The following is a 12,804-nucleotide window of genomic DNA, read 5'->3' on the forward strand; positions in this document are numbered from 1 at the left end:
CAGGTACATCCAGCTGACGAGTCCCGAATAAGATGAAGCGCGCGTCCTGGGTTCGACTGCTAGCCATTATCCATCTCTGCTTACCATGCCTGTGAATTAGGGCTATATCGAGGCAATACGCACAGTATGCACATATGCCAATTGGAGACTGACCAGTTGCAGTCCTAACACATCGATGGGAAGATTCAAACAAACGATACTAAATGAGTTGTATATAATCGTTGATAATAAGTCTCCGTGTTTTTATGTATGAATAGATGAAATCGAACTATTGGGATATTATTAGTTTTGTAGTTTGTTTAGCAAAATGGTACATGAAATATGAGGAAAATACAGCATGTGATTAGTTACCGATGAAAAATCTCAGTGACTGGTGTTTTTTATTGGTTGATTAGGCAAAGTCATTGACTGATGTAAATTATCAGATGAACAAAACGAATTTTGATATTACTTTTTAGAAGTCCTTTGGAAATCTGACCTAATTGTTTAAAATATGAAGACAACATTTCAAACACAGATTTCTGAAAGACGTGATCTTCAACTCTAAAACAACTTACACTATTTGTTTACTCGGTTGAATTTATTTATTCGGTACAACCTTGCTATAATACCAGACTTACGCGCACTTTAAGATGTTTACAACCCTTATAAACCCATAAGAAAACTTATAGGCTAAGTAATAGACATATAATTGAAATACAATCTAGATTAAAGTTACACAGCATTTTTATATAGCTTGAAAATTTATCACTATTCGTAATCGGTTATTCTATTTTAAAGTCAAAGTACATTTAGTGGAAAAAATAACCCGTACTAATGAAGACACGTTAGATAGTAAAAAGTGTCTGCTATCGTGTAATCCATAACCTTTATAATAAACAAAGTCTAGGTTATTTGGAGGTAAGGTAAATAAATCAGTAATCTAAAAACTAAATAGATCAAAAAAGTTCAACTTATAAATGAATACCGAAGTGGTCAAGTTTCAGAGCATGTTTTTTGGTTACAAAAATTATAAATAAGACTAAAAACTTTAATTCCAATGCCATAGTAGGAACGTTTTTTGTAGGATATTTTAAACCCTCGTTTTGAAAATCACAACTAAATCAACTTTCACTAGACAATTGTGTAGAGAATCTTCTACGAAATAGAAGTTACGGATCGACTGTAATGGTTAGAATTTATACTTGTACTCTTAAACCTAGGTAGATACTGATTTTTAATACTTTTTGTCCTAGGGTAATAACTTTTAGTCTGTTTAAAACAGAAATATTCGCTTCCTCTTGTAAGAGATATGATCAGACGAAATGTTTTGATTGACAAGAGATTAGCGGTAAAAACGTGTACAATAACTATTGACTATAAATTTCTTACTTAGGTAATTAAATCCACTGATTACATTTATTCATCTTCCCATTATTCATGAATGCAATATATTGAGGCAAGTATATCAGCAAATGATTTTTCACAGTTAATCAAATGTGCACAAAAGTTGGCACTCGGAAAAAGAAGCATTAATATCATTACCAATTTGGCTAAAGCAACTGTTCCACACTAATCATAACAAAGTCTTCATATAATTATTGAATTATTACCTACAAATAACTCAATAAAAACCAGTATATTGCAACTTATTTACTTCAGACATTACGATTTATCTTTACTAGTAAATGTCATCATATATATATGTATTACAAGTAAATAATAAATAAAAAGATTAGTATAATTCCATAATTTACGTATGTTGTAGCCATCCAATATAAATTGGATTGACAATGAAAGTATATTTCTTTATTTTTTCAGACAAAAAAATTAGATAAATTCACAATTTTGTCAAATTTATTGCAACTACTGTCTTTAATTTCCACAATATGCACTTTACATTAGGCTAAATAAGTAATATCAGTCCATAATGAATTGCTCTCATTCAATTCTCATCATTTTGATTTGATTTCGTGGAAAGAGAAAGACATTTAATTAGACAAATTAAGATTGGCCAGATTGAAAAGAGAAACATTTTAAATGATCTCAATAATACATTACACGGATAACAATTTTTCATGTTTCTTTGTCGGTAATACTTTAAAAAGAAAACAGTACACGATATTTACACTAACATTTGATCTGAATCTCTGTCGAGCGTTTTCAAATCATTTGTTTAAAATCTCATTCATAACTTATACAAGGATATAATGTAGATAATAGAATGAAATATATCACAAGTGAATCTTGAGCCCTTTGTTTTTTTGTTGACTGGTTATAAAATATGAGGCAGAAATGCTACATTCATTTTCACTTTAATATATCTAAATGATTAAATCATTTTGATCTAGTTTAATTAATACTACGTCATTTTATATATGAATTATTGAACTTAGGATTAATATTAATTACCCATTGTTTATTCCAGCTCTTAGCTAGTGACCGTGATACATTGAACAATGCGCATACTAATGGACTTAAATCTCTGGATTAAATTGTTTGGTTTACCTACTGACCAACTCCTGTTGAATAATTCGAATTCATTTAAATTTCGGTTTTACATTTAGTGAACCTTCATGAGAAAAAGATGCATTGTAGCAACAATTTGGCGGCTATAACATATGACTGAGTTACTGGTTCAAATCCCGTTCAACTTGCTTCGATCGTGATGGCCTTATATTGTTTATGAAGGGTTGTTGAAGTCAATCCCAAAGGTTTACTTGTAATATTTTTAATTAATATATCTTACTCAAGAATATATTCTTTTATGAGGGATGATTATAGTTTCTCCATGTACAAAAACTCACTGATTATTGTGAACATTTTACTTATGTTTGTATAGAAATATTTTGAAGTCTTAGCCTGTAATTACTGAAAACAGGATACCCATGACAGTTGTTTCATTTATAGTTAATGGTTTTGTTATGTTTAGCTAAGAACGTATGACTAGAAAAAACTCTCAACGTTAATCGATGCTATTAATCAAATATAACCCATTCCATTTATTTATTACATGGTAAGTTTATCAAAGAAAGTCTAGACAACCGTGCGCAAATTTAGTAATAATATCATTCGCAAATGGCATACAATCTTGGTACAACGAAAGTGCTTAATGACCGAACGAATAACAAGGGTAAATTATATGCTGATTTCACCACATGTGATATAAATCAAGCATACAATGTCATAATTAAACAAAACATCCCACAAAACTTAAACAATAAAAAATACTACTTAATGAGATGGCTTTTTGATGAATTTGTGAAAGCCGTAAAGTCTAAGGACTTTCAGGAATGTTTAACTATAAATAAGATCAAACACAGAGCCTCCTAGTTTTACGATATGTATAAAACCATTGAACTGCTGAGTAAGAATAAATTACTCATTGATTTTCAATGATTCCACAGTTAATATCAGTTTGGTGACTAAAATTATCTTAAGGAAATATTACGTCAGTAAATGTGAAAACACAGAAGATGAGTGTCGGGATTATGAAACAAGAACAATGTTCAATGCAATCACATTGTATTCAAAATGGCGATAATAATGTTCACTTGATTTAACTACCTATTTAAATAGAAAAGAGAATTCTTACTATAAAATATCGCAACCATACTTAATATATTACTAACTAGAAAAAGTTGAAGAAAATAACCAGTAACTCCAGTTCAGATAGTGTACTTTTGACATTATAAAATATTTACAATCGTGAGCAATTGTATGTATCTTATTCTAAAAGTTGACAGCTTAATGCTGACAAGACACAACGCTACACTCGGATAACATATATTAGAAATATGATTGAGCCTTGGATTTAGCTCAACAGAAATAGTTTATTGTTGTTAACGGCATTCGAAGTGTTTGAGTCTTCTTTAGCATAACTGGCATACTGGATTTAATCATTTTATGTTAAAACTTAGTAAACAATGAACCGACCAACGAATAACAACAGTATTTTTTTCTTCAACTTTTTAGCTTTTACTAATTTTGAAGTGATGCTAGTCAATACATTTTCTTCTTGAATTGTCACTTTTATGCTGAATATAATGCTTATGTGGAGACACGAGATTAGAAACCTGACTGGTTGGTTTTGACAAACTAAAGAAACAAAACGATTATTACAATTGACCAGATAGAAGACAAGTACGCCCAACATTTAAGAAAAGTTGTTCGAGACTGACAAACATTGGCTGAACACTAGTGAATTGAATTGAAAGACTGATCGCTGGTATTCTACTTGTTCAATATTCTTATAATGATTAAGACGTCTTTATAGAAGTAGGCATATTGAATGTCTAATTATTTTCGCAAACACAACCAGGAACACTAATAGCGTGTACTTGTAAAGAAATATTACCTGCTCTCACTTATCATTGCCTTTCAAGTTATTTACCATGAAATTCCTGAAATACATAATAACTAAGGGTGGTATGTTAAATCCAGGATCAGTAGTATTAATACATATAGTGTAATTCGTTTAAACGTATGATTCGTGAACTCAGCTTAAGGTGATAACAGCAGCCTGTCTAAATCAAAATACTGTTTACCGGTAGAAAATCGAATAGTCTTACCATCAAGCCTTGAACCCATTTCTTTTCGATTAGAGGGAAATTATAAGCATGAACGCAACCCATAGAACTAGCAGCTTGAAGACAATCAAGAAAACCCAAATGGGTTAAGACTACGTATGTAGATTGTTATTATGACGATCATTTTCAAACAATTTGTTATCAATTCATCTTCAAAAAGACAACAATGTACATTTGTCGTGAAAGTCAGTTGATTAAAGAACACATTTACATGCGTAAAAATGATGAAACAAAACCAACAGATAAACGGTTTCACCTTGAATATTTTCACCAAAAAATTTGATGGTAAAAAGACAAAATGTGTACTGAGGCACAAAATATTTTAAAACAATTAAAGTATTGACCATAAGTACCATTGGAAAAGTTACAGAATTTATTAGATATTTTCACATTTTGTTGATTTTCTGCATTTCGAACACAACAAAAAACTACTCACATTCAATAATTGTGCTACTAATAGTAGTCATAGTAGTAATAGCAATGGTATTAACAGTGAATTCAACCAATAATAAAGTATCATTTATATAAATCGGACTATTAGTGATGAATTCAAAAGATCGCCATCTTCTAGTGTTTGTGTATCTTCATTTAACTCACGAGTTGGATATGATGTCATCAATGCAAATAATCTGGAAGCCAAATCTGGTCTTTCACTAAAATTTTGAAGGGAGCAAAACAAAAATAAAGATTATATATATATATATATATATATATATGCTAAACAATTAAAATTCCTAAAATATTAAAAACTAATTTAAACAAATTGCCATGAGAAAGGCAAACAAATCATACTGAATAAATAATTTGTGTTACCTTATCGAGAATAACAACTATTCAGTAGTGACAATTTGTCTAAAATACAACCGACAGTGGAAATTACACCCTGTACCCCATTAGATTAGAAATAAAGTTTAGGTGGAGAAACGACCATGCGTTTAAAGATTTCTGCAACCAACAGTTCTAATCATCAGGGTTTTAAGTCTTTACTCTAACACTGCTCACTTTAAATCAATCAACCAATCAACGAAAACCATGGATTATTGAAAGTGTTTCACTTTCAGTTTGAAATCCTCATCAGTATAGATCTACAGCTAAGTGAAAAATCAAATTCAGTAGCTTCGAACCTCGTAGTGAGGATAATACATTCAGAGCTTCGAAAGGAATTCGCGAATTTCTATTGAGAAATAGTAGGCAGTAAGGTTCTAACTATGTCACGAATAGTGCAAGTCTTTTTGATGTCATGCAATGTTTGTCGCTACTGATCTTTACCAATTGTTCGGTGCTATTTAGTTCCCGATAATTTTCTAGCTGATGCAGGTACATGATTGGGCGGTGGCTTAATGGCTGAGAGCCTTACACATTAAGTGTGGATAAATGCTAAGCTCACAAATCTGTACATGGTATATGAGTTTTTTCCAGGTCCGTTATGAGAACAGCCTCGTTGATGCTTAGTTATCATTAAAGAAACGTTAGTTGAACGGTTATATCAAAAGATGTATTTGACACAGTGATACTAAAAGTAGACTAAACCAGATTAATAATAAGTATAACTTTCTTATTGTGGATTGATATTTTCTCTTTTTCAATGTGCAAACGAAATCACCGGTTAACTGTTGATAATATAGGAAGCCTTTTTCTTGATGGAATTAACTTCCGATATTGATTTCATGTACATTATAGGAAAAAGTCAACCAATTAAATCAATTTACATATAAGAAACACTATTTTAATGTTTGATAAAATATAGTAAGACAATTTCCAACACTCCTGTAATTTGACCAGAAAAAGTTGGGTCATTACATGAAAATTACAAAAGTTTAGGGGAATAACATTTCATATATTGTTTAGACATCATTAAACTTAAAATTACTATTACGACTAATGTCAGTGAGTACTGAGAAACGTATATATCTCGTGAAATTACGTTTTATACACAGAAAATTGTATTGAAATAACTCAAAAGAAAACTTAAATAATTATAGATGTGATTAAAGAAAGTCACCTATATTTACTGTGGTGTACATTTGAAGGGTAGTTTAGCAACCAAGTAGTATTAGCAAACATTAAATAAAAGCTTGAATTGAAACTGAGTAGATGACCGTGTACTTCCCTAATGAGTTATATAAATTTTAATTAGATTTGAATAAAAACTCAACAACATCTATTTTGAACACCAACGTTACAAATTAATGTTTTTTTTCCCACTATGTTAATAATAAAAATTTTAAAACAATGTTAGGTATTTATTGTGTGCAGGGAGGAGAAATAGAAAATTATAATTTATGTGTTGGGTCAGTAAATAACTATTTTTGTAATATTTATTTACATTCCAATCCAGATTAAGTGTTAACTATGAATTAATAACAAACCGAATACTTATACTAAGACATTGTAGGTGTTTTTTACAATAAACAACAATGATATAAGAAATATATCTAGTAAGATATAAATTCCTATTCACAATGAATATGGCAGTTTGGAAAATATTGAAACTCAACACTATGTGCCTTTATTGTAACAACTAACAATTACGTCTTATTTGACCCAATCATGATAGTAACTAAATACACAACTCAAAACTCGGTAATTTCCAATAACAGTAAGAAATAATACTTCATGAAAGCTCATTAATTTTATTATGCGTTAATAGTCTTGGGTATTGTATATATTCCATTAAAAATAAACTAGTGTAATGAACTAGATATCACTGTAACGATTGATTAACGAGTAAATTTGTCGAGTTTTCTTAGTGCTGATTGAATTCTGCAGATCAAGTTGCAATATGGTCTTAGTCTAAATGATTCGATATTGCCTGCATTATTTTCTTGTTAGGAGGATGGAGAGTCCACAGGAAATCCTATTTGATATAAGTTTTGTTATTTAGGACTTATTAGCTTGATAATATCATTTATGATTTTAGAGCTGAATAATGAAGGCTCAAATCCTACAGGAATCACCAATTCCTTTAAGATTGCAGACATACCTAAACGAGCAGTAACAATTAAAATATTTGTTCCAAAACATCTGAATAACTTAATGATATATTTCAGTTAGTTATAATTAACTGTTTAAAAAAGTATATTATCTTAAACTAAGCCGCATGAAATGTATACTATGAAAGCATTATTTTCTTAATTGAATCACATAATTATGAAACAGGTTTAGAAATATGTTAGGAGAGTAAAACCACTTGATTGAAGTCATGAAGATATAAAATATATAAGATAATGCTGCTTTACTCTACAACATTTTTGCACTGATTTGACTTAGTTCGTACAATATACATAAAAGTAATAATCACATTTCAATGAAGGTTATTAATTCCTGTGATTAAAAATATTTTTAAGGCTAATAAAAGAACTCATAGTGATAACTTGAAATAAAAAATATCTAATCCTATAACAAGATTACATAAAACTTTTAGTTTTCATCAGTTCTGTAAAACAGGAAGTTGTGAGATCACACTAACTTACACATCAGAATGGATGAAATATTAGGTCTTTTCTGATAAACATTAGATAACGATAATTCAAATTCAAAGAAAGAAACAAAGTTGAATTTTCTTCATGTAGGGTAAAAACATTTTACTGATATATAAAATTGCAGAAGTTAAGAAATTTAAACTGAGAAAAGAGATCGTGTTACAAGAAATATTAACAAGGAATTTAACCGTGTTTTTGGATATTATTCTTTGAAATGTAGTCATAGTGTAAATGGAGACAATATCAAATCATTTGTTCAAGGAGCCGACATACTAACAAAGATTAGTCACACTCAAAAACATTCATATCACCTAGTAATCGATTTGAACAATCTCAATATCCTCCTATTTCACGAACTTATTAATCTCTATACAATTATTATTACAGTTAAAATTTAGTCTAAGAAACATGACAAACGATTTTCTAGTGAAAACATTAGTACAATTAGATAGTGAAAATTATATCAGTAAGTATTAATAAGACCATGAACGACTACCCCTAAACGAGTACATAAATAAAAATAATAAATATGAAAAATAGTTTTTGAGTTATGCAAGGTAATAAACTTCACATTCTTTTATTAAAAAAGGTAGACAAAATCAGAAGCAGTAAATAAACAACAACAAAGTTGTTCATTATCAAAGTGCGTGTTTGTTAAATAACCGATAGTTACTCTTTACATTAGTCTAGTAAATAGGTAGTAAACTAAATAATTTAAAAGTAATCGGGAAGAGAAAATAATCTCATACATTCTTACAGTTGTATCCATATTGTATTGATACAACCAACGAACATTTCACATACATACTGTAAACATTTTATTTGTTTATAAAAAGGTCTATCCATTGCACAAAATATAGCAGACGTGAAAAACATTTTTGACAGTAATGCACTTAATTATAGAAAATAACTTAGTATGGTCTAATAATAGTAACATACTTTTACAATTTTAAAACACGTCTTCCGAAAATGTTGTTTTAGGAAGAGTAATAAAACATCTACAAGAAACTAATGCAAAGCTGAAATAAAATTATCACGATTTTTATATATGACGGATTATGAGGTAAGTTGTTTGTCTAAACCAAAGTAGGTCGAATAGATTTGAGCTTAGGACTCCAAGACTTAAAACCCAGTAGCTTTTGGGTACGATAAGGAACAAAGATGAAATTCGACAGCGGACATAAATAAAAAATCCATATTCTCGTATAGCAGAACAACCTACAGTTAAAATGACATGAGAAATCCTGCACTACGAAAAGTCAATAATGAAGTGGAAAAACGATGAATTACAAAATATAAATCATATACAATGTAACAAACAACAGATAAGAATTTACGGTTGCAGCTTAAAAACCAAGAAACATTAAGTAAAAATTTTCAAACTCATTATCAGAATACCAAGTTAAGAGATATTGTGGATGAACTTAGACTTAAATTACATACAGTTATATTAGATAGACTTACTAATCAGTAAGCCGAATATAGAAAAGATCTTACTGCGTACAATCTTTGTAAAAATACAGTCTAACTTAATAAATGTAATGTAACTAATATACTGAATTTGAATTTCCCTTTTTACGCTTCAGAATTTACTAGACAAAAAATTTAATTAAATTTTTCTACATTTCATCTAGAAAATTTCAGATAGTAACACAGCTGGAGTGCACGTTTATATACGTATAAAGTTGATCCCATAATGCACGTTCAATTTTACTTATTAATAATGTAAGTAAACGATATGATACGATGAAGAAAAAAAAACACAATTGTGATCCAACTACATCAGGATAACAAAACCAAGAGTTACAGATTACAGACGTTACTGTTGTTAGTATTCATTAAAAAGAAAAACTCGTTAATTGCTAATTTTCTTACTGATTAAAATCTTTTCTCTTTTTTATAGGATTACAACATATTACATAAAATAGACAAGAAATAAATTTGAGAGAAAAGTTGAATATTTATTTGACTATTTCACCACAAGTTTTGTGAATAACAATTGTGTGAGTTACAAAACAAAGTTATAGTAGAATTACTGATGAACTTCATTTTGATATACATATACTGCTGATGGAATTGTCTTTATGGTAATTAAAGCTGGTTGTCTTTTTATACATGATTGTGATTTGATGATTACACATCATTATTCAACTCTTATTTCATAGAAACTAAGTAGAATTTGTCAGTTACTATGTATATCAAGGCAAACTTCAAGTTCTATTAATTGATAATTTCCTTATACAGTATATATATGTATGTACTCAGCCTTGAAGCATATTGTTTGTGTGATATTATTTATATCACTACCCAATTGCTTAAATTAATATGAACGAAAAAAAATTAGATCAGAAGGGGTTTTGTGGAGATTTCAGTATTTTCATAGTTGAAATCATGAGTCGATTGAAGCCAGACAACCACGGAAAACCTGGAAGCACTAGATGGCCGTTTCGTCCTATTATGAGGCTCCTCAACAGTGCGCATTCATGACCCCACCTTGCGAGATTCGAACCCAGGATCTACCAGTCTCGCGCCAGAGCACTTAACCGATAGACCATTGCACCGGCATCCAACGGTGTTAATGTCCAGTGCTTCCAGGTTTTCCATGGTGATCTAGCTTCGATTGACTCATGATTTCAACTATGAAAAAAAATTATCAAATCCTGGTTGAAAATCAAATAAATCAAAAATTCAATTCATTGGTCCATTAGTTAAAATCTAACAATGTAAGTGGTGAATCGAAAAATAAAAAAGGACAACAAATAAGTATGCCTAATATGAAATATAAACTTTAAAAATATCAAAACAAAACTATATCCATAATAAATAAAAGGCGATAATCAGACAAAGAGATGTTACTTTTTAAAAAACAATAATGATAACAATCAAATACAAATGTATTAGGAGAATTGTCAACTTTATATGTGTAGCAAAAAGAGAACAACGATGTATCCGTTTTTGAATAGTTATTAGTACTATTAGAAAATAACAACAGTAATGACGCTTTGATTAAAACATATAAATTTTAGTTCTGAATTAAAATAGCAATACACTTATGATCAGAATGATAAAGAAGTCAGAAAAGAAGTAAGGAAAAATAAAAAGAAAAGGTTAATTGACTTCAACAAAAAAGAGAATACCCTAATAGCAATAAATAAATAAATAACATTAATTGGTTATTCAAAATTATCGAAATATTATGTAAATAGAGAAGGAAACACAACAGGTGAAATGTTAAATTACAATTATTGAATTAATAATAGTTATTAATTAATAAATAATTAATTAATTAAACAAAATAAATTAAAATGAATAATAAACATTATAATTGAAAATAAAATATTTAGACTTATTTTAAATACTGTGTAAATCACGTTGTAAAAAAAGGAGATATTTTCTGATGACAATGTAATAATATGGTGTCAAAGGAAGAAAAAATAGTAAGGGGAATAGTGAAAGTATGAAAATATGAACAGGCAGAATATATTGTAAATGGTAGTTATAGACAGAAACATAAAGTCAAGAATAAATATGATTATTTTCGATGGTTAAAATACGAATGATTACACACTTGGTTGTATCTTATCATTTATATATATATATACCAGTAAGAGAAGGAGGAGGATAAGGAGGAGAAAGAGCATAATTTACGGTTCAGATACTAATAATATAATATTGGAAAAAAAAACTTTATGCTAGAGATCTGTGGTGTGTTACTTATATCCACATAAGTAGTATATGGTGATGGTCAGGCATAAAATGTATTTCGCTAGGTCGATAAGGAAAGAACTGAAACGGAACACAATTGGTATGACAATGCATGAACAATGAATTCAGAGAAGATGGACTGATATTTGCAAAAGGAACAGTCAAGATTGAGACAATTGATTGTTATTTTGCAAATTAATTGTTTACTGTATGGTTGTTAGATTTTAGTGAGATGGTCTGTAATTCTCTAGTCAAATACATTTGATTGTCCCCATCCGTGTTCTATTCACTACAGTATGATTAGTTCATATAAAAAGTATTAAACATTTGCATTTGAAAGATGCTAAAGTATCTTTACAACGAAACTTTGTATTGATTACGTAATTCAGTGCTATATGATGTGAAAATAAAGCATACAGCCTTAAAATAACAGTTATAAAAAAGTATGTTTAGTAAATCTAACCATCTTATGTTACAGGAAATTTATATCAGATCAAATCATAAAAGGACAATAAGTGATTGTCATGAAACTCTACAATGAACTACATATACTGAAACAAAAGAAAACACTTAATTATAAAGAGCTTATCATTATTTCCACTCAAAGTCATCAGTTCACATCTGATCATGTACATTTGTATATACTGAGGTAAGATAGTGGTTGGAGGTGGTCAACAGGAAACCCTGGACCCGGGTTTCGTGCTACTTGGCACTCGTCAGCAAGGTGTACCTGTAATCCTGAGGGAACTGATGCTCCCTGGCGGATTCGATCCCGCGTCACTCAGCTTCATAGTCAGGGACGTTACCACTGAGCTATTCAGGCCGCTCACCACCCAGTGATCAATCAATTGTGATTACATCTCAGTCCTACAGGAGGTTGGTCTCACTGCCTATTTTATTCTCTGCTATCGTTCATACACTGATCACTACACATTATCCTCAAATATTCCAAACATCTACATACCTACAAAACACACAAACCACCAGTAAATAACATCTACATTTTTTTACAATCTCATTCACCACCATTACACAATTCGTTTTTGTTC

The 12,804-nt window shown here is 29.8% G+C and overlaps 1 protein-coding gene across 1 annotated transcript in view; it reads right to left on the reverse strand.

The window, feature by feature from the left end:
- Window positions 1–5,088: 5,088 nt before the first annotated feature.
- Window positions 5,089–12,804, reverse strand: part of Smp_060010 (putative ubx domain containing protein) — a gene marked incomplete at both ends in the record, with an annotated part of 21,081 nt that continues 13,365 nt past the window's right edge. The window contains one exon of the mRNA XM_018793890.1: window positions 5,089–5,221. Within this exon, the coding sequence (XP_018648357.1) occupies window positions 5,089–5,221 (133 nt within the window). The remainder of the gene's footprint in view (window positions 5,222–12,804) is intronic.

Source organism: Schistosoma mansoni, chromosome 1 (genome assembly GCF_000237925.1).
Source record: "Schistosoma mansoni strain Puerto Rico chromosome 1, complete genome".
Lineage (NCBI taxonomy): Eukaryota > Metazoa > Platyhelminthes > Trematoda > Strigeidida > Schistosomatidae > Schistosoma > Schistosoma mansoni.